This window comes from Chroicocephalus ridibundus, chromosome 25 (genome assembly GCF_963924245.1).
Source record: "Chroicocephalus ridibundus chromosome 25, bChrRid1.1, whole genome shotgun sequence".
Taxonomy (NCBI): Eukaryota; Metazoa; Chordata; class Aves; order Charadriiformes; family Laridae; genus Chroicocephalus; species Chroicocephalus ridibundus.
The window spans coordinates 54,886-77,322 of NC_086308.1; the positions used below are offsets into that span (position 1 = coordinate 54,886).

Sequence of the window (22,437 nt, forward strand, 5' to 3'; positions counted from 1 at the left end):
GAAAATGGAGGAAAAAATAGGGATTTGAGGGAAGGATTGGGGGAAAAATGGGGACTTATTGAAAACGGAGAGAAAAATAGGGATTTGGGGAGGGAAAAATAGGGATTTGGGGAGGGAAAAATAGGGATTTGGGGAGGGAAAAATAGGGATTTGGGGAGGGAAAAATAGGGACGTATTGAAAACGGAGGAAAAAAATAGGGATTTGAAGGAAGGATTGGGGGGAAAATGGGGACTTATTGAAAACGGAGGGAAAAATAGGGATTTGGGGAGGGAAAAATAGGGATTTGGGGAGGGAAAAATAGGGACGTATTGAAAACGGAGGAAAAAATAGGGATTTGAGGGAAGGATTGGGGGGAAAAAAACAGGGACTTACTGAAAACGGAGGGAAAAATAGGGATTTGGGGAGGGAAAAATAGGGATTTGGGGAGGGAAAAATAGGGATTTGGGGAGGGAAAAATGGGGACTTATTGAAAACGGAGGAAAAAAAATAGGGATTTGGGGAGGGAAAAATAGGGACTTATTGAAAACGGAGGAAAAAAATAGGGATTTGGGGAGGGAAAAATGGGGACTTATTGAAAACGGAGGAAAAAATAGGGATTTGGGGAGGAGAAAATAGGGATTTTGCAGGGGGGGGATAGGGATGTTTTGGGGGGGTAAATAAGGATTTGGGGACGAAAAAATGGCGATTTCGGGGGACGAAAAAATGGCGATTTCGGGGGACGAAAAAATGGCGATTTCGGGGGACGAAGAGAAATAGGGATTTTGGGAGGGGGGTATAGGGATTTTGGGGGAGGAAAATAGGAATTTGGGGGCGGGGGGGGCGTGCCGTACCTTGATCAAGGTGACGGTGGCGCTGTAGAAGAGGCTGAGGATGAAGAGGACGATGAAGGTCGAGGCCGTGGCCCAGAGGTTGTTGAGGTCCATCTCCTCCACCTCCGTGAAGCCGTCCAGGAAGGCTTTTTTTTGGGGGTTTGGGGGGGGGGGACACACAAAAAAAAGAGGGAGGGTTAACGCCGTCACCCGGCCAAGGGGGGGCACCCTGGGGCGCAGCACCCCGGGGCGCAAAGGGACACCCGTTTTGGGGCGATTTAGGGCGGTTTTGGCTAAGCACAAGGCTGGGAAGGGAGGGGTTTTTTTTTTAGGGGGGGGGGCGGGTGGGAGCTGCTTGGAAAAAAGGGGGGGGTCAGGGTACCTGCGCCCCCGAAATCTGGCGGTCTTCGCCCGAAATCGAAGGGGTCGTACGCCCCCCCCCCGAATCTGAGGTTCGCAGCCCCAAAAATCTGGAGTTTGTAACCCAAAATCTGGGGGAAGGGGGGGGGGGGCGTTAGCACCAAATCGGGGGGGTTTTAAGCCCAAAATTTGGAGTACGGACCCCAGCTTTGTAAGGCCAGACGGGGCGGGGGGGGGTGCGCACCCCAAAGGGTGGAGCTCGAGCCCCGAAATCCAGGGGATTTCCCCCCAAAACGTGGAGTTTGTAGCCCCAAAACCTGGGGTCCGTGTCCCAAAATCTGGGGGGGGGTTCCACCCCAAAATGGGGGGGTTCCACCCCAAAATCTGGAGTTTCTACCCCAAAATCTGGGGGGTTGGGCCCCAAAATCGGGGGTGTGTGCCCTGAAATTGGGGGTTTGTGCCCCAAAACTCGGGCTTTCTGCCCCAAAATGTAGGGGGGGGCGGCCCTATCGCAGGCAGCCCCCCCCGCCATTACCTCACCTTCCACCCCTAAGAAAAAAAAGCCCTTTTTGACCCAAAATCGTGGTGGGTTCACCCATGGAGGGGGGAGGGCGGATTTCCCCTTTTTTTTCCCTGCCCCCCCCCAAAAAAAAGGGGGCGAGAGGCTGTTTTTTGCAAATGTGGGGGGGGTTTTGGGGGGGGGGGCGGGGAAGGGGTGCGGCTGCTGCAGGGGGCAAAGGGGGTCGGCGCATCCGAGGGGGATGCGGCAAGAAGGGAGACGCTTCCGAAGGGATGGAGCAAGAGGGAGAGGGAGGAAGAGGAAGAAGCTTCCGAAGGGATGGAGCAGGAGAAAGGCGCTTCCGAAGGGATGGAGCAGGAGGGAGAGGGAGGAAGAGGAAGGCGCTTCCGGAAGGATGCGGCAAGAGGGAGACGCGGCAAGAAGGGAGACGCTTCCGAAGGGATGCGGCAAGAGGGAGATGGAGGAAGAGGAAGGCGCTTCCAAAGGGATGCGGCAAGAGGGAGACGCTTCCGAAGGGATGCGGCAAGAGGGAGATGGAGGAAGAGGAAGGCGCTTCCAAAGGGATGGAGCAGGAGGGAGAGGGAGGAAGAGGAAGAAGCTTCCGGAAGGATGCGGCAAGAGGGAGATGCAGCAAGAAGGGAGACGCTTCCGAAGGGATGGAGGAAGAGGAAGGCGCTTCCGAAGGGATGAAGCAGGAGGGAGATGCTTCCAAGGGAGATGGGGCAAGAGGGAGACGCTTCCGAAGGGATGCGGCAAGAGGGAGAGGGAGGAAGAGGAAGGCGCTTCCAAAGGGATGCGGCAAGAGGGAGAGGGAGGAAGAGGGAGACGCTTCCAAAGGGATGGAGCAAGAGGGAGAGGGAGGAAGAGGAAGGCGCTTCCAAAGGGATGGAGCAAGAGGGAGAGGGAGGAAGAGGAAGGCGCTTCCAAAGGGATGGAGCAAGAGGGAGAGGGAGGAAGAGGAAGGCGCTTCCAAAGGGATGGAGCAAGAGGGAGAGGGAGGAAGAGGAAGGCGCTTCCAAAGGGATGGAGCAAGAGGGAGAGGGAGGAAGAGGAAGGCGCTTCCAAAGGGATGGAGCAAGAGGAAGGCGCTTCCAAAGGGATGGAGCAAGAGGGAGAGGGAGGAAGAGGGAGGCGCTTCCAAAGGGATGGAGCAAGAGGGAGACGCTTCCAAAGGGATGGAGCAAGAGGGTGATGCGGCAAGAGGAAGGCGCTTCCAAGAAGATGTGGCAAGAGGGAGACGCTTCCAAAGGGACGGAGCAAGAGGGAGACGCTTCCAAGGGGGATGGAGCAAGAGGGAGATGCAGGAAGAGGAAGACGCTTCCAAAGGGATGGCGCAAGAGGAAGATGCTTCCAGAAGGATGTGGCAGAGAAGGACCGACCATGCAGCAAGGAGATGCTTCCAAGAGGATGCAGCAAGAAGGAAGGCGCTTCCAAAGGGATGGGGCAAGAGGGAGATGCTTCCAAAGGGATGGGGCAAGAGGGAGATGCGGCAAGAAGGAAGATGCTTCCAAAGGGATGCGGCAAGAAGGAAGATGCAGGAAGAGGAAGATGGTTCCAGAAGGATGCTGCAAGAGGGAGACGCTTCCAAAGGGATGGAGCAAGAGGGAGATGGAGGAAGAGGAAGACGCTTCCAAAGGGATGGAGCAAGAGGGAGATGGAGGAAGAGGAAGAGGGAGACGCTTCCAAAGGGATGGAGCAAGAGGGAGACGCTTCCAAAGGGATGGAGAAAGAGGGAGACGGTTCCAAAGGGATGGAGAAAGAGGGAGACGGTTCCAAAGGGATGGAGAAAGAGGGAGATGGAGGAAGAGGAAGATGCTTCCAAAGGGATGGAGAAAGAAGGAGATGGAGGAAGAGGAAGACGCTTCCAAAGGGATGGAGCAAGAGGGAGATGGTTCCAAAGGGATGGAGCAAGAGGGAGATGGAGGAAGAGGAAGAGGAAGACGCTTCCAAAGGGATGGAGCAAGAGGGAGATGCAGAAAGAGGAAGACGCTTCCAAAGGGATGGAGCAAGAGGGAGATGCAGAAAGAGGGAGACGCTTCCAAGGGGGATGGAGCAAGAGGGAGACGCTTCCAAAGGGATGGAGCAAGAGGGAGACGCTTCCAAAGGGATGGAGCAAGAGGGAGATGCAGGAAGAGGAAGATGCTTCCAAAGGGATGGAGCAAGAGGGAGATGCTTCCAAAGGGATGGAGCAAGAGGGAGATGCTTCCAAAGGGATGGAGCAAGAGGGAGATGCTTCCAAAGGGATGGAGCAAGAGGGAGATGCAGGAAGAGGAAGAGGAAGACGCTTCCAAAGGGATGGAGAAAGAGGGAGACGCTTCCAAAGGGATGGAGAAAGAGGGAGACGCTTCCAAAGGGATGGAGAAAGAGGGAGACGCTTCCAAAGGGATGGAGCAAGAGGGAGATGGAGGAAGAGGAAGATGCTTCCAAAGGGATGGAGCAAGAGGGAGATGCAGGAAGAGGAAGAGGGAGATGGTTCCAAAGGGATGGAGCAAGAGGGAGATGGTTCCAGAAGGACGCGGCAAAAGGGAGATGCTTCCAAGGGGGAAGCGCCAAGAAGGAAGATGCTTCCAAGGGGGAAGCGCCAAGAAGGAAGATGCAGGAAGAGGAAGGCGCTTCCAAAGGGATGGAGCAAGACAGGGAGAAGCTTCCGGAAGGATACGGCTGGCAGGAAGACGCAAGCAAGACGTCGCTCCGGCCGGCAGCGAGAGGCGGCCGCCGCAACCTCCCGCCGCCGGGAAGCGTGTCCCGTCCCTTCCCTTCCCCCGCCTCTCAAAATCCCGGCCCCCTCCGCCCGCCTTCCCCCCCCCTCCCTTTTTTTTTTTTGGATTTTTTGGGGTTTTTTGTTTTGGTTTGTTTTGTTTTACCCCCCCGTAAAAAACAGAGCTGCGGGAAGGCGCCGCGACGCAACGTTTCCCCCCCCCCGCCCCCAAGGCAACCGAAAAAAAGGAGGAAAAAAAAAAAAAAAACCGGGGCGGCGGCGGCGCTCGGCGGCTCCTTTCTCGTTGTTCAGAAAAATTTGATTTTTATTGCCTTTTTTTTTTTTCCGTGTTTTGGGGGGGGATGGGGAGGGGAGGGGTGGTTTTTTTTTTTTTTAGGTCCAGAAATCCGGAAAACGAACACCCCGAAGGGGAGGAAAAGGGGGTTTTTTTTTTTAGTAGCAGGCGCTGGCGGCGTCGGAGAGCACCAGGGAGACGTTGACGGAGGTGGGTTTACCCGAAGCTTTGTCCACCGACTTCTGGGCCACCTGGAGGGGGATCTGCTCGTGGCCCACCAGGCAAGTGAAGACGTTGCCGGCCGCCCAGTCCTCCCCGCTGACCGTCAAGGAGCTGTAGGTGAAGTAGGCGAGGGGGGCCTGGGATTCGGCGGCCGGGGGCATGGTGACGGAATCGGCGGCCGGCAAGGGTTCGCCGTTGCGGAGCCAACGGACGAAGAGATCCGGAGGGTTGAAACCCTTCACCAGGCAGGTGACGGTGGCGCTTTCGTGCATGGAGAGCTGGTCGGCGGGCGGGGGGAAGACGTAGATGGAGGGGGCTCTGCCGTCGCGGCCTGGAAAGGGGCGGGGGGGGGGGGGAGGGTTAGGGCGGCGTTGCCGAGGAAAGGGGAATCGCGGGGGTTTTCCGCGGATTTGGGCAAAAAGAAACGCGGGGGCGGGGGGGGGGAAATCGGGTCCCTTTCCGCTCGATTTTGCGGAAGAAAGGGGGGGAATCGCATCGTTTTCCCCTCAGATTTGGCCCCAAAAAAGGTGCGGTCGCATCGTTTTCCTTGGATTTAGGCAAAATAAATGGGGGGATTGGGTCCCTTTCCGCTCGATTTTGCGAAAGAAAGGGGGGAATTGGGTCAATTTCTCTCGATTTAGCGAAAGAAATGGGGGAATTGAATCATTTTCCTTGATTTAGGCAAAAGAAATGGGGGAATTGGGTGAATTTCCTCAGATTTAGCCCCAAAAAAAGGTGCGATCGCATCGTTTTCCTTGATTTAGGCAAAAGAAATGGGGGAATTGGGTCAATTTCTCTCGATTTAGCGAAGGAAATGGGGGAATTGAATCATTTTCCTTGATTTAGGCAAAAGAAATGGGGGAATTGGGTCCCTTTCCGCTCGATTTTGCGAAAGAAATGGGGGAATTGCATCATTTTTCCTCAGATTTGGCCCCAAAAAAGGTGCAATCGCATCGTTTTCCTTGATTTAGGCAAGAGAAATGGGGGAATTGGGTCAATTTCTCTCAATTTTTGCAAGAGAAATGGGGGAATTGGGTCAATTTCTCTCAATTTTTGCAAGAGAAATGGGGGAATTGGGTCAATTTCTCTCAATTTTTGCAAGAGAAATGGGGGAATTGGGTCTCTTTCCCCTCGATTTTGCGAAAGAAATGGGGGAATTGGGTCAATTTCTCGATTTTGCGAAAGAAATGGGGGAATTGGGTCAATTTCTCGATTTTGCGAAAGAAATGGGGGAATTGGGTCAATTTCTCTCGATTTGGCAAAAGAAATCGTGCATTGCACCCATTTCTCCCCAGATTTCGGAAAAAAATGTGACGCGATTTCACCCATTTCCCCCCAAATTTCATAAAAAAAAGAAAAAAAAAAAAAAAAGGCGATGCCGTTGCACCCGTTTCCCCCGCCCCGTTTTCCCCCAAAAAAGGACCTACCGCTGGTCTTCTGCAGCTTGACCTCGGCGGGGAAGAGGAGCTCGGGGTGGGTGACCTTGCAGGTGTAGACGTCCCCCTTGTCCCACTCGTCGGCGCAGACGGTGGCCACCCCTTCCACCCCGAAGAGCCCGTTGGGTTGGAGGACCTGAGGCCCCGTCTTGGTTTCCAGCTTCTCCCCGTTTTCTTTCCACCAGGAGATGACCAAACCTTCCACGCTGGGCAAGTTGGCCACCTTGCAGGTCAGTTTGGCTACTTTGTCCTTGAAGATGTCGGCGAAGGAGGGGGGAATGACGCGGACGGCGATATCCTCACCCCCTTCCGGCCGGTCATCTAGGAGAAGGTCGGAGTTGATGGTTGCCCTCCAAAATGACGTCCCCGCCACCTCGGGGTTGATGGTGGCGGGGTGGTCGCCCCCCAAAATGACGTCCCCGCCACCCCAGGGTCGATGGTGGCGGGGTGGTCGCCCCCCAAAATGACGTCCCTGCCACCCTGGGGTTGGTCGCCCTCCAAAATGACGTCCCCACCACCCCGGGGTTGATGGTGGCGGGGTGGTTGCCACCCAAAATGACGTCCCCCGCCACCCCGGGGTCGATGGTGGCGGGGTGGTCGCCCTCCAAAATTACGTCCCCGCCACCCTGGGGTTGGTCGCCCTCCAAAATGACGTCCCCACCACCCCGGGGTTGATGGTGGCGGGGTGGTCGCCCTCCAAAATGACGTCCCCGCCACCCCGGGGTTGGTCGCCCTCCAAAATGACGTCCCCACCACCCCGGGGTCGATGGTGGCGGGGTGGTCGCCCCCCAAAATGACGTCCCCGCCACCCTGGGGTTGGTCGCCCCCCAAAATGACGTCCCATCCCCCCCCCCAGTATGACTTACAGCCGCATTCCAGCGCTTTACTGGTGTTCCTCAACTCCCCGGCCACTTGGCAAGTGTAGACGGTGCCGGCGTCCCACTGGGCTTCGGTGACGGTGGCCCAGCTGTTGGCGACGTAAGCCCCTCGCCCGTCGGTCACCGGGTTTTCGGTGGTGATCCCTTCTTGAAGGGGGATCCCGTTTTTCAACCAGCGGAAAGGGGTTTCCGGCCGACGGGGACCCCGGAATTGGCAGAGGAGGCTGGAATTGCGGTAGGGACCCTCGAACTCCTCGCGGGAAGGCGGGCGGAGGGTGACGACGGGGACCACGTCGACGGGATCTGGGGCGGGAACGGTGGGGGATGGGTCAGGGGGGGACACACCCACCGGGATGGCGCAGGAGGGAGGGAGGGGGGGGAGAGGGGAAGGGAAGGGGGAGGATGCGGCCGGAGCGGGACGCGGAGCTGGGATGCGGCACCGGGAAGGACGGCAGCGGCGCTGGGATGAAGCACCGGGAATGACGCGGCCGCACTGGGAATGACGTAGCGGCACTGGGATGCGGAGCCGGGATGGATGCGGCCGCACTGGGATGCGGAGCCGGGATGGATGCGGCCGCACTGGGAAGGATGCTCCGGGTGCTGGGAAGGATGCGGCCGCACTGGGATGAAGCTCAGGGAAGGATGAAGCCATACTGGGATGCGGCACTGGGAAGGATGCGGCCATACTGGGATGCGGCACTGGGAAGGATGCGGCCATACTGGGAAGGATGCTCCGGGTGCTGGGATGCAGCACTGGGATGCGGCACTGGGATGAAGCTCAGGGAAGGATGCGGCACTGGGAAGGACGCGGCCATACTGGGATGAAGCTCAGGGAAGGACGCGGCCATACTGGGAAGGACGCGGCCATACTGGGAAGGACGCGGCCATACTGGGATGAAGCTCAGGGAAGGACGCGGCCGTACTGGGAAGGATGCGGCCATACTGGGATGAAGCTCAGGGAAGGACGCGGCCGTACTGGGAAGCGGCACTGGGATGAAGCCATACTGGGAAGGATGCGGCCATACTGGGATGAAGCTCAGGGAAGGACGCGGCCATACTGGGAAGGACGCGGCCATACTGGGAAGGACGCGGCCATACTGGGAAGTGGCACTGGGATGAAGCTCAGGGAAGGATGAAGCCATACTGGGAAGGACGCGGCCATACTGGGATGAAGCTCAGGGAAGGACGCGGCCATACTGGGAAGGACGCGGCCATACTGGGATGAAGCTCAGGGAAGGACGCGGCCATACTGGGAAGGACGCGGCCATACTGGGAAGTGGCACTGGGATGAAGCTCAGGGAAGGATGCGGCCATACTGGGATGAAGCTCAGGGAAGGACGCGGCCATACTGGGAAGCGGCACTGGGATGAAGCTCAGGGAAGGATGAAGCCATACTGGGAAGGACGTGGTCATACTGGGAAGCGGCACTGGGATGAAGCTCAGGGAAGGACGCGGCCGTACTGGGAAGCACTGGGATGCGCCGGGATGCAGGGAAGGGCCCCCCCCTCCCCCCCGGCCCCTTCCCACGGCGTCCCCTCCACTCACCGGGATTGACGACCTTGGCCACGCGTTCTCCCGTCGAGTGCCGCACCCGGCAATAAAAGGGCTGTTGGCTCTTGCCCTGGGCTAGCGGCAGGCTCAGGTGGCTAGCGGCGGCGTAGCGGCGGGCTACGGGCACGGGGGGGTAGGCCACCCAAACCCCGGCGGCGACGCTCCGGTTGCCGGAATCGCTCCAGTCGAAGGCGATGTCGGAGGGGACGAAGCCCAAGGCCGCGCAGGCCACCGAGTAGAGGCTCTGGGTGGCCGAGGAGGAGCCGCAGGCGACCAGCGGGAAGAGGTCGGGGGCTCGGGAACCTTCTGTCGGGTTATTTTTTGTGGGGGGGGGGAAAAAAACCACACATTTCGAGGGGAAATCCGCAGGTTTTGGGGAAAGAGGCGGCGGGGGGCAAAGGGGGATTGGTTGGTTTTTTTGGTTTGTTTTTTTTTTTTTTTTGGGGGGGGGTGGAATGGCCAGTTTTGGGGCAAAAGAGGACAAAAACACACCCCCCCCCCGCCCCGCTCCCCGCTTCAGTTCGGGGGCAGAAATCACCGGTTTGGGGGTAAAAAAGCCCCCTCCCCCCCCCCCCCACCATTCGAGAGCGAAAAATGGCCATTTTTGGGAGCGAAAAGAAACACACGTGCCCCCCCCCCCCAAATTTAAAAGCGAAAAATCACCATTTCTGAGAAACGAAACACCCCCCCCCAATTCGAGAGCGAAAAATCGCCATTTTGGGGGAAAAAAGAAACACATGTCCCCCCCCCCCAAATTTAAAAGCGAAAAATCACCATTTCTGAGAAACGAACCGCCCCCCCCCAATTCGAGAGCGAAAAATCGCCATTTTTGGGGGGAAAAGAAACACATGTCCCCCCCCCAAATTGAAAAGCGAAAAATCACCATTTCTGAGAAACGAAACACGCCCCCCCCCCCCCCCCCCAATTCGAGAGCGAACAATAAAAATCGCCGTTTTTGGGCAAACACCCCTCGTTTGGGGTAGAATCCACCGTTTTCGGGCAAAGACACGCCCCCCCCCCAACATTTTTGCTGCCAAAAAAATCACCGTTTGGGGGCAAACACCCCCCCCCCCATTTTTGGTGCAAAACCCCCCAATTTTGGTGCAAATTCCCCCATACACACAGGAATTCCCACCTGTAGCCCCAGAGCTGCTTCTACCGGACCAGTACGGACCAGTATGGCCCAGTATGGGACCAGCACCGCACCCCACAGCCGCCCCAGTTGGACCAGTACCGGCCCTCCCACCAGTTGCCCCCCTGCTGGGACCAGTAACGGCACCCCCACAGCTGCTCCTGCGGGACCAGTACGTACCAGTACCGGACCAGTACGGATACCGGACCCCCCCAGTTAACCCATACTGGGCCAGTACTGGCCACCCACAGCTGCGTCTGCAGGACCACTACTGGACCAGTACCCCATACTGGGACCAGTACCGGACCAGTACCGGCCCCCCTAGCTGCTCCTGCAGGACCAGTACTGGACCAGTACCCCATACTGGGACCAGTGCCGGCATGCTGTAGCTGGATCTAGGGGACCAGTACCAGACCAGTACCAGCTGGGACCAGCACTGGACCAGTACCGGCACCCCTAGCCGCTCCTGCGGGACCAGTACTGGACCAGTACCAGCACCCCTAGCCGCTCCTGCGGGACCAGTACTGGACCAGTACCAACTGGGACCAGTACCGGCCCCCTATAGCCGCTCCTGCAGGACCAGTACGGGACCAGTACCAACTGGGACCAGTAACAGACCAGTACTGGCCCCCTATAGCCGCTCCAGCAGGACCAGTACTGGACCAGTACCAGCTGGGACCAGCACTGGACCAGTACTGGCTCCCCAGCCGCTCCTGCAGGACCAGTACTGGACCAGTACCAACTGGGACCAGTACGGGACCAGTACCGGCCCCCTACAGCTGCATCTGCAGGACCAGTACTGGACCAGTACCCCATACTGGGACCAGTACCGGCACGCCATAGCTGGATCTAGAGGGCCAGTACAGGACCAGTACCAGCTGGGACCAGTACAGGACCAGTACCGGCCCCCCTAGCCGCTCCTGCAGGACCAGTACTGGACCAGTACCCCATACTGGGACCAGTACCGGCACCCCATAGCTGGATCTAGAGGACCAGTACCGGGACCCCTAGCCACTCCTGCAGGACCAGTACCGGACCAGTACCAGCTGGGACCAGCACTGGACCAGTACGGGCACCCCATAGCCGCTCCTGCGGGACCAGTACTGGACCAGTACCAGCTGGGACCAGTACTGGCCCCCTATAGCCGCTTCTACCAGACCAGTACTGGACCAGTACCCCATACTGGGACCAGTACTGGACCAGTACCGGCCCCTCTGGCCGCTCCTGCAGGACCAGTACCGGCCCAGTACCCCATACTGGGACCAGTACCGGCACCCCGTAGCTGGATCTAGAGGACCAGTACCGGACCAGTACCAGCTGGGACCAGCACTGGACCAGTACCGGCACCCCTAGCCGCTCCTGCAGGACCAGTACGGGACCAGTACCGGCACCCTATAGCCACCCCACAGCTGCTTCTACCGGACCAGTACTGGACCAGTACCAACTGGGACCAGCACTGGACCAGTACTGGCCCCCTACAGCTGCTCCTGCAGGACCAGTACCGGCCCAGTACCCCATACTGGGACCAGTACCGGACCAGTACCGGGACCCCTAGCCGCTCCTGCAGGACCAGTACCGGCCCAGTACCCCATACTGGGACAAGTACCGGCATGCTGTAGCTGGATCTAGAGGACCAGTACTGGACCAGTACCAGCTGGGACCAGCACTGGACCAGTACTGGCAACCCTAGCTGCTCCTGCAGGACCAGTACTGGACCAGTACCAGCTGGGACCAGTACCGGCCCCCTATAGCCGCTCCTGCAGGACCAGTACTGGACCAGTACCCCATACTGGGACCAGTACCGGCATGCTGTAGCTGGATCTAGAGGAACGGTACCGGACCAGTACCAGCTGGGACCAGCACTGGACCAGTACCGGCACCCTATAGCCGCTCCAGCAGGACCAGTACTGGACCAGTACCAGCTGGGACCAGTACTGGACCAGTACCAGCACCCCTAGCCGCTCCTGCGGGACCAGTACTGGACCAGTACCAGCTGGGACCAGTACGGGACTAGGACCGGCACCCTATAGCCACTCCTGCAGGACCAGTACTGGACCAGTACCGGCCCCCTAGCTGCTCCTGCAGGACCAGTACCCCATACTGGGACCAGTACCGGCATGCTGTAGCTGGATCTAGAGGACCAGTACCGGACCAGTACCAGCTGGGACCAGCACTGGACCAGTACCGGCACCCTATAGCCGCTCCTGCAGGACCAGTACTGGACCAGTACCAGCTGGGACCAGCACTGGACCAGTACCGGTGCCCTATAGCCGCTCCTGCGGGACCAGTACTGGACCAGTACCAGCTGGGACCAGTACGGGACCAGTACCGGCACCCTATAGCCACCCCACAGCTGCTTCTACTGGACCAGTACTGGACCAGTACCAACTGGGACCAGTACGGGACCAGTACCGGCACCCTATAGCCACCCCACAGCTGCTTCTACTGGACCAGTACTGGACCAGTACCAACTGGGACCAGTACGGGACCAGTACCGGCACCCCTAGCTGCTCCTGCAGGACCAGTACTGGACCAGTACCAACTGGGACCAGTACGGGACCAGTACCGGCCCCCCTAGCTGCTCCTGCAGGACCAGTACCGGCCCAGTACCCCATACTGGGACCAGTACCGGCACCCCGTAGGTGGATCTAGAGGACCAGTACCGGACCAGTACCAGCTGGGACCAGCACTGGACCAGTACCGGCACCCCTAGCCGCTCCTGCAGGACCAGTACTGGACCAGTACCAGCTGGGACCAGCACCAGCTGGGACCAGCACTGGACCAGTACCAGCACCCGTAGCCGCTCCTGCGGGACCAGTACTGGACCAGTACCAGCTGGGACCAGTACTGGACCAGTACCAGCACCCCTAGCCGCTCCTGCAGGACCAGTACTGGACCAGTACCAGCTGGGACCAGTACGGGACCAGTACTGGCACCCTATAGCCGCTTCTACCAGACCAGTACTGGACCAGTACCCCATACTAGGACCAGTGCCGGCATGCTGTAGCTGGATCTAGAGGACCAGTACCGGACCAGTACCAACTGGGACCAGTACTGGCACCCCTACCCGCTCCTGCTGGACCAGTACTGGACCAGTACCAGCTGGGACCAGTACTGGACCAGTACCAGCACCCCTAGCCGCTCCTGCGGGACCAGTACTGGACCAGTACCAGCTGGGACCAGTACGGGACCAGTACTGGCACCCTATAGCCGCTCCTGCAGGACCAGTACCGGCCCAGTACCCCATACTGGGACCAGTACCGGCATGCTGTAGCTGGATCTAGAGGACCAGTACTGGACCAGTACCAACTGGGACCAGTAACGGACCAGTACTGGCCGCCCTAGCCGCTCCTGCAGGACCAGTACCGGCCCAGTACCAACTGGGACCAGCACTGGACCAGTACTGGCCCTGGGGCCGCGGCTGCGCTCCACCCCATCGAGTCCCCGGCCCCCCCGAAGTCAATTAAAGCCCCTAATGACGGCAATTAAAGCAGCTCCTGCAATTAGCGCCACCCCCCCCCCTCCGATTAATCAACCTCCACCGGCTCTAATTAACAACCCGGCCGCAATCAGCCCCCCCCCGGCGGGGGGAGGCAGCCTCTCATTAACCGCCAGGCGCTAATTAACGCCGCTCCTCCGCCCCTAATTGCGACCCCCAAAACCTCCTTCGGGGGAAGTTAAAAATAATAATAATAATAATAATAAAAAAATAAATTAAATTGCCCCCCCAAAATCTCATTAAAAAGCCGTTAATTAGCTTAAACCTCTAAGTAAATTAAGTCCAGCGCTTGCCCGGCTCTTCGGGGCTTAATTAATTGCCTCGTGGGTAATTAGCGGTGGGTAATTAGCGTCATCAAATACGTTAAAATATCTGTTGGAATTAAAATACCTTAAAATACCTATTAAAATACCTTAAAATACCTTAAAATACCTTAAAATACCTTAAAATACCTTAAAATACCTTAAAATACCTATTAAAATACCTATTAAAATACCTTAAAATACCTTAAAATACCTTAAAATACCTATTAAAATACCTTAAAATACCTTAAAATACCTTAAAATACCTTAAAATACCTATTAAAATACCTTAAAATACCTTAAAGTACCTTAAAGTACCTATTAAAATACCTTAAAATACCTATTAAAATACCTTAAAATACCTTAAAATACTTATTAAATCGATTAAAATATCAATTAAAACCATCCAATCCCTTTCACGCCCCCGATTCAAGAAATATATTTAATATCTATTAAAATATATCGCGATACGTTTCAATTCTATCTATTCCCCCCCCCCCACCTTAAAAACCCGCCTGAAATCGCCCCAAACCCGCCTGAATTCACCCCAAAAATCCCTCTTTCCCCCCCCCCCCGAAAAAAAGCTGCTTTTTCACCCAAAGCAGGGGCTGGTTTTTGTTGGGTTTTGGGGGTTTGTTGGTTTTTTTTGGGTTTTTTTTTTTTTTGGTTTTTAGGCCGGTTTTGCTTCATCGGAGGTTTTTTTAATGAAAAAAACAACAAAAAAAAGAAATAATCATTTTTCAAGCCAATAAAAAAAAAAAAAGAGGAATCGGGTAAAAAAAAAAAAAAGTCACTTCTCGGTTTTGGGGTTTTTTTTTTTTTTTGCTGTTTTCGAAACCGAAACCGGGCTATTTTGGGCAAAACTGGGCTGAAAAACAAAGAACCGCAGCTGCCACCTGCGGGGCGAAAACCGGCCGTTTTTTTGGGGGGGCGGGGGGGAAAACAACCCTTAAAAAAAAATAATAATTAAAAAAAATAGAAAACTTCTAATGTAATTGATCTTTTTCACCCCTAAATGTACCCCGAAATGCCCCATTTCGAGACCCACGGAGCCCTAATTAGCGATAATTGAGGAAAAATTTCAATTAACGGGGAGATTTTGTGCGGTTATGGGTTAAATAAATAGATATTATAGAAAAAAAAATCACGATAATGCTTCAAAAAGGGCAAAAATCCCCCCCCCCCCCCATGTCCCTGCTTAAAATGTCACATTTTCTTAATTAATGAGTCGTTAATAAGCGAAATTTGGGGGGAAACAATCATTATTTATAGTTGAATTCCTGGTTCCTGTTAAAATCCCCTAAAACTGCCCTAAAATGACTATAAAAATTAAGGGTTTGGGGTTTTTTTTTTTTAAGCCAAGACTAAACACCCCCCCCCCCCCCCCCGCCAAATTCGCCTAAAAGCCCCCCCCCAAAAAAAACGCCGCTTTTTGGAGAAAAAAAGAAAAAGGGGATTTAAAAAAAATAAAAAAATCGCCAAAAAAAGAAAAATAAGCTCAAGAAAATTCACAAAGACCCGAATTCAGGGACTTTTAAGCCGCAAATTTCACCCCAAAATCCCGACATTTCTCCTCTTTTAACTTAGAATTTATGACCTAAAATATATATATATATATATATAAAAAATATATGGATTTTTGTATATCTCAATATATATTTTGATATATTTTCTATGTAAATATATAGAAAAATACCGAAAACTATAAAAATATATAGAAAAAAATATATAAATATATAGAAAAAATATAAATATATAGAAAAAAATATATAAATATATAGAAAAAATATATAAATATATAGAAAAAATATATAAATATATAGAAAAATATATAAATATATAGAAAAATATATAAATATATAGAAAAATATATAAATATATAGAAAAAAATTATATATTTTTCCATATATTTATAAATATATAGAAAAATATATAAATATATAGAAAACTATATAAATATATAGAAAAATATATATTATTTATAAATACCACTATATTTGTATTTTTAAATGTATAGACATTGAAAATACTTATATCTAAAATATAAAATCGGTATCTTTTACGCAAGATCCACCAAACACTTAAAAACCCACAAAAAAAAACCCCAAAAAAGAAAAAAAAGGTCAAAATCTACCAAATCTTTTCTTCGCGGCTTATTTTGACCCTAAACGTCCTTTTTTGTTTTTTTCCTCCCTTTTTTTTTTGCCCAAAAGAAGCATTTTCTCCCCCGGAAAGAAAAAAACCCACTTCTTAATAAAAATCTCTAAGGGATTAAAAATAAAAAATAAAAATCGCTATTTCTACCCTACCCCAAATCCCCTCAATTAAATACCGTCCCTCGGAGAAAAACATCATTTTCCGCCCCAAAACTAAACATCTCCCGGCACAAAAAATCCGCACGTGGAGCCTCTTTGACCCCAAATCTCATTTTTTCTCCCCCCAAAAACCCGAAAACCACAGAAATGTGGGGCTTTTTGAGCCTTTTTTCCATCAAATTGCCCCGCATTATTATTATTAAGAAAAAAAGACCCTAAATTGACTTTTTTTTGCCCAATTCCGCCATCCCATCACCTACAGACTATTTTTTCCACGGAAAGAACCCTAAAATCATCTTTTTTTTTTTTTTTTTGGCCCATTTTTGCCACCGAATCACCTGTGGGCTATTTTCCCCCTCCCGAAAAAAAAAAAAAAAAGACCCTAAAAATCGACATTTTCGCCTATTTCTCCCAAATGGCCTCGAAAACAACGAAAACCCGACTCAAAAACCACCTTTTGACCTATTTTTCATCGTCAAATCGCCTCCAAATTAATTTTCGCCCCCCAGAAAGACCCTAAAATTACCTTTCTCCCCCCAAAAAGACCCTAAAAACTCGATTTTGGGCTTTTTTTGGACCTATTTTTGACCATCCAATCACCTCAAAACTAATTCCTCCCTAAAAAAAAAGAAAATGACCTTCGAATTACCCTTTTTTTGCCAAATTCTGCCGTCAAAACTGCCTCAAGGCGAATCCCTTTTTCGAAGGGAAAAACCCTCCAAAAAACAACCAAAAAATATCGACTTTTCGCCCCATTTTTCCCCCCACGGGCCAAACACCCCCCCCATAATAAAAAAATTAACAAAAAATCGACTTTTTCACCCCAAAGACCGTCACCCCTCGATGAAACGCCCTCAAAAAAAGAAAATATGACGTTTTTCCACCCATTTCGCTGGGGTTTTGGCCCCCCCCCCCCAAGAAAAGGCGGGGGGGGGGGGAGGAAAGTCTCCTGCCTGCCTTCCCCCTCCCGCCCCCGGCTAAAATTTGGGGCGAAAAATGTCAAAATTAGTCACGGCGAGATGTTGGGGACGAAGACTTACCGGAGGAGACGGTGACGGCTGTCCCGCTGCCCCACGCGTCGATACCACCAGCATTGCCACGGTGACACCGACACCCCCCTCCGCCGTACAAAAACCCCTCCCCCCGGCCAGTTTTTTTGGGGTGGGGGCCCCCCGACCCCTTTTTCACCCATCCCAGGCGTTTTCACCCCAATTCCCTCCCCAGTTTAAGAAAAAAAAACCCCAAAAAACCCAACGATGGGTTTCACCCCTTTTTTTTTCCTCCGGGCACGTCCCGAAGACTTAAAATTGCATTTTTTTTTTGGGGGGGGGAGGTGTTTCTTCAGGCGCGCGATAAAAAAGTGGGTTTTTTAGGTGGTGGTGGGGAAAAAGTGGGTTAAAAAACAAAAAAAAAAGGAGAGAAAAGGGGGGGAAAAAAGGGGCAAAAATAAAAAAAAAAAAAGGGAAAAGTATCGCCCGATTTTGTGGGGGGAATCGGACAAAAGAGGAGGGAAAATGCCCATATTTGGGACCAAAAATGCCCATATAAGGCAGAGAAATGCCCATATTTGGGGCAAAAAAGCCAAAGAAAGCCAAATTATCTGATTATTTGGGGCAGAAATGGCAGAAAAAAAGTCAAATTATCTGAGTATTTGGGGCAAAAATAGCCAAGAGAGGCAAAAGCATCCAAATATGTGGGGCAAAAATGGCCAAGAAGATGAAACCTCCCCATATTTGGGACCAAAAATGCCCATATAAGGCAGAGAAATGCCCATATCTGGGGCAAAAGCGCCAAAAAAAGACAAATTACCTGAATATTTGGGGCAAAAATGACAAAAAAGCGACGAATTATCTGAATATTTGGGGCAAAAATGGCCGAGAGAGGCAAAAGCATCCAAATATTTGGGGCAAAAACAGCCATGAAGAGGAAACCTGCCCATATTTGGGAGCAAAAATGCCCATATAAGGCAAAGAAATGCCCATATCTGGGGCAAAACATGCCAAAAAAGGACACATTCTCTGAATATTTGGGGAAAAAATGGCCATAAAAAGGAAAACATCCCCAGATTTGGGGTAAAAAAAGGCTTAAAAGCCCAAAGATGTCCCTATTTGGGGCAAAAATCGCCAAAAATGGAAAGACATCCCAACATTTGAAACAGAAATGTCTCCAACCAGTAAAAGCAGCCCCGTATTTAGGGCAAAAAAACGTAGAAAAAGCAAAACATCCCCTTTTTGGGGGGTTAAAAATGGCCAGAAAGGGGAAAAGCACACAAACTGTCCCAGATTTGGTGTAAAACTAGTCATAAGGGGCAAAAGCTTCTGAGATTTGGGTTAAGAACGGAGAAAGAAGGGAAAGCAGGCCCAGATTTGGGTCAAAACTGGCCCAAAAAGGGCCAAAGCAGGCCCAGATTTGAGTGGAAAAGGGCCAAAAAGGGCAAAGCACGCTGAGCTTTGGGTCAGAATAGCCAAAACGTGCCAAAGCAGGCCCAGATTTTGGTTGCAAGGACCAGGAAGGGCCCAAGCAGGCCCAGATTTAGGTCAAAACTGGGCCGAAAAGGGCCAAAGCAGGCCAGATTTGGGTCAAAACTATCAAAAAAAGGGCTGAAGAAGGCCCAGATTTTGGTGGAAACGATCCATAGAAGGCAAAGCTCGCTGAGATTTGGATCAAAATGGGCAAAAAGAGTCAAAGCAGGCCCAGATTTGAGGCAAAACTGGACAAAAAAGGGCCAAAGAAGGCCCAGCTTTTGTGCACACCTGGCCAGAAGAGCCAAAGCCGTCCCGGATTTGGGTCGAAACTGGCCATAAAGGGAAATCCTCCCCCTGGGGAAGGGGCCAGGAAGGGGAAGGGGGCACAAGCGGGGGCTGGTCCCCCGGGAAAGCGGAGCCCCCACCGCCGTTTTTGTCACACCATCAACCACCGTGACAAGCACCAGCACCAGCACAACCACCACCATCTCCCACGGTGACACAGGGGGTGACAAAATCCCCCGCCGCAGCCCCCTCCTCTGCGGGGCCGCACGCCCCAGCGCCCACAGCCTCAGCTCCTCCCTCCTCTGCCCCAAAAATCTCCAGCCAGTGGGAAAACTCGCCCAGGTTTCCGGCAAAAATCGGGATATAAGGGACACAAGCATGCCCGAATTTCCTCCCAAAAGACACCTGTAGAACCGCAAAGCGCCTCGTATTTCGGGAAAGACCTGGCATCGGAGCCAAAACATCCCCAGATTTTCAGCACAATCGGCCACAAAGGGCAAAACGCCCCCGTTGTCGGAGCAAAAATGGCCGTGAAGGGCTAAACTCCACCACATTCGGGGCAAAATCGGCCCCAAAGGGGAAAACTGTTGCCATATTTAGACCTAAGTGGCCGGGAAAAACCAAAAGCATTGCCGTAGGTTTGCAAAAAGAGCCATTAAGGGAAAAAGCGGTCCCACATTTAGGGCAAAACTGGCCCTAAATGACAGAACAAGTACATTGTGGCTCCAAAACAGGAAAGAACGGGGGAAAATGTTGAAGTAGCCCCAGGTCTGGTGCCAAAAGAGACATCAAGAGCCAAAGCAGGCCCAGCTCCGGGTTGAAACCACCCAAAAAGGGTCAAAGCAGGCCTAGATTTGGGTCAAAAAGGGCCAAAAAGGCCTAGAACAAGCCTAGAGTTTGGTCAAACCAGTCAAAAAGGCCAAAAGAGACCCAGACTTGGGTCAAAAATGGCCAAAAAGGGACAAAACAGACCCAGATTCTAGTCGAACACGGCCAAAAAGGGCCAAAGCAAGTTCACGTTTGAATCAAAAATGGACAAAAAGGGCCAAAGCAGGCCTAGATTTGAGACAAAAATGGCCAAAAGGGCCTAGAACAAGCCTAGAGTTTGGTCAAAACAGACAAAAAGGCCAAAAGAGACCCAGACTTGGGTCAAAACTAACCAAAAAGGGCCAAAGCCGGCCCAGATTTGGCACAAAATAGCCATAAAGGGCCAAAACGTGCCCAGATTTGAGTCAAAAATAGCCAAAAAGGGCTAAAGTAGGTCCACATTTGAATCGAAAACGATGAAAAGGGCCAAAGCAGGCCCAGATTTCAGTTGAAAAGGGACAAAAAGGGCCAAAGCACACAGAGATTTGGGTCAAACTGGCCAAAAAGCGTAAAGCAGGCCCAGAGTTGTTTTAAAACTGGGCCGAAAATGGGCGAAAGCAGGCCCAGAATTCAGTTGAAAAGGGTCAAAAACGGCAAAGGATGCTGAGATTTGGGTCAAAATGACCAGAAAGGATAAAGCAGACCCCGATCTGGGGCAAAACCCAAGGAAAAGGGCAACGCAGGCCCAGATTTGGGGCAAAACTTTCAAAAAGGGCCAAAACAGGCACAGATTTTGGTGGAAACAATTGATAAAAGGCAAAGCATGCTGAGATTTGGGGCAAAATGGACAAAAAGGGTCAAAGCAGGCTCAGATTTGAGGTAAAACGGTCCCAAAACGGGCCAAAGAAGGCCCAGCTTTTGTGCACACCTGGCCAGAAGAGCCAAAGCCGTCCCAGATTTGGGTCGAAACTGGCCCAAAAAGGGCCAAAGCAGGCCCAGATTTCAGTCAAAAATAGCCAAGAAGGGCTAAAGTAGGTCTACATTTGAATCAATAACGGACAAAAAGAGTTAAGCAGGCCCAGATTTGAGTTGAAAAGGGCCAAAAAGGGCAAAACACTCTGAGCTTTGGGTCAAAATGGCCAAAAAGGATAAAGCAGGCCCAGATTTGGGTCACAACTGACCCAAAAGGGGACACAGCACACCCACATTTCAGTCAAAACTTCCAAGAAGAGCCAAAGCAGGCACAGATCTTGGTGGAAACCGACCAAAAAGGGCAAAGCGCGACGAGATTTGGATCAAAAAGGGCAAAAAGTGTCAAAGCAGGCTCAGATTTGGGTCAAAACTGGCCCAAAAAGGGCCAAAGAAGGCCCAGCTTTTGTGCACACCTGGCCAGAAGAGCCAAAGCCGTCCCGGATTTGGGTCGAAACTGGCCATAAAGGGAAATCCTCCCCCTGGGGAAGGGGCCAGGAAGGGGAAGGGGGCACAAGCGGGGGCTGGTCCCCCGGGAAAGCGGAGCCCCCACCGCCGTTTTTGTCACACCATCAACCACCGTGAGAACCCCAACCATCAGCACACCAACAACCACCCACGGTGACACAGGGGGTGACAAAATCCCCCGCCGCAGCCCCCTCCTCTGCGGGGCCGCACGCCCCAGCGCCCACAGCCTCAGCTCCTCCCTCCTCTGCCCCAAAAATCTCCAGCCAGTGGGAAAACTCGCCCAGATTTCCGGCAAAAACCGCCACTGAAGGAAGAACAAGCGATATCATTGAGCAGGACGGGGGACAAAGGGCAAAAGCATCCTCGTATTGGGGGCAAAAAGGGTATTAAAATGCAAAACCCCCTCAAACATCCTCCTCAACATGTCCTGAAAACTAAAAACATCTTTGTAATTGGGCCAAAATATGCGCAAATATGGGGTAAAATTGGCCATAAAGGGCAAAACATCCCAAGACTGGGGTCAAAACTGGCCCTGGGGGACAAAACTTCCCCATGTTTGGAATAAAAGTGGCCACAAAGGGCAAAACATCCCCGTATTTGAGGAAAAAATGGCCATCAAGGGCAAAACATCCCCACACCGGCTGCACGACTGGCCCCAAGATTGACAATCATCACAGATTTCAGTGAAAATGGCCCAAAAATGGCCAAAGCAGGCCCAGATTTGGGTGGAAAGCAGCCAAAAAAGGAAAGTAGGCTCGGCTTTGGGTGAAAATGACCAAAAAGGGCCAAAGCAGGCCCAGATTTGGCTCAAAACTGGCCAAAAAGGGCCAAAGCAGGCCCAGATTCGAGTCGAAAATAGCCAAAAAGGGCTAAAGTAGTTCCACATTTGAATCGAAAACAGACAAAAAGGGCTAAAGCAGGCCCAGATGGCTGCCAAAAATGGCCCAAAGGGGAAAATAGGCACATATTTAGGGCAGAATTGCGCATAAAAGGAAAAAGTATGGCCACATTTGCGTTACGAATGGCCAATAGAGCCAAAGCAGGCCCAGATTTGGGGAGAGAATGGCCACAGAGGGCTAAATCCTTCCCAGATCTGGGACAGAACTAGCCCAAAGAGACACAACATCACCAGATTTAGGTCAAAAGTGGCCCAACAGGGACAAAACCTGCCCTGATTTGGGTCAAAACTGGCCAGAAGAGGCAAAGTGTGCCCTGGTTTGGGCAAAAGTTGACCATCAATGGAAATCCATCCCCTGATTTGCAGCAAAAGTGGCCCAAAAGGGGAAAATCTCCCCCGCTTTAGGGCAAAAGTGGTCATGAAAGGAAAAGCACTCCCAGATTCGGCTCGAGAATGGCCACAATGGGCCAAGGCCTGCCCAGGTTTGGGTCAAAATGGCCAAAGCGGGTCCAGCTCTGCGTTGAAAC

General features: G+C 52.6%; 1 gene segment (V, D, J or C); it reads right to left on the reverse strand.

The window, feature by feature from the left end:
* The window catches only part of LOC134526983 (Ig gamma chain C region-like), a 58,243-nt gene extending 40,305 nt beyond the window's left edge, over nucleotides 1-17,938 (reverse strand). The window contains 2 exon segments of the C gene segment in view: nucleotides 17,059-17,197; nucleotides 17,828-17,938. Coding sequence covers nucleotides 17,059-17,197; nucleotides 17,828-17,938 — 250 coding nt within the window.
* Between the last annotated feature and the right edge of the window lie 4,499 nt (nucleotides 17,939-22,437).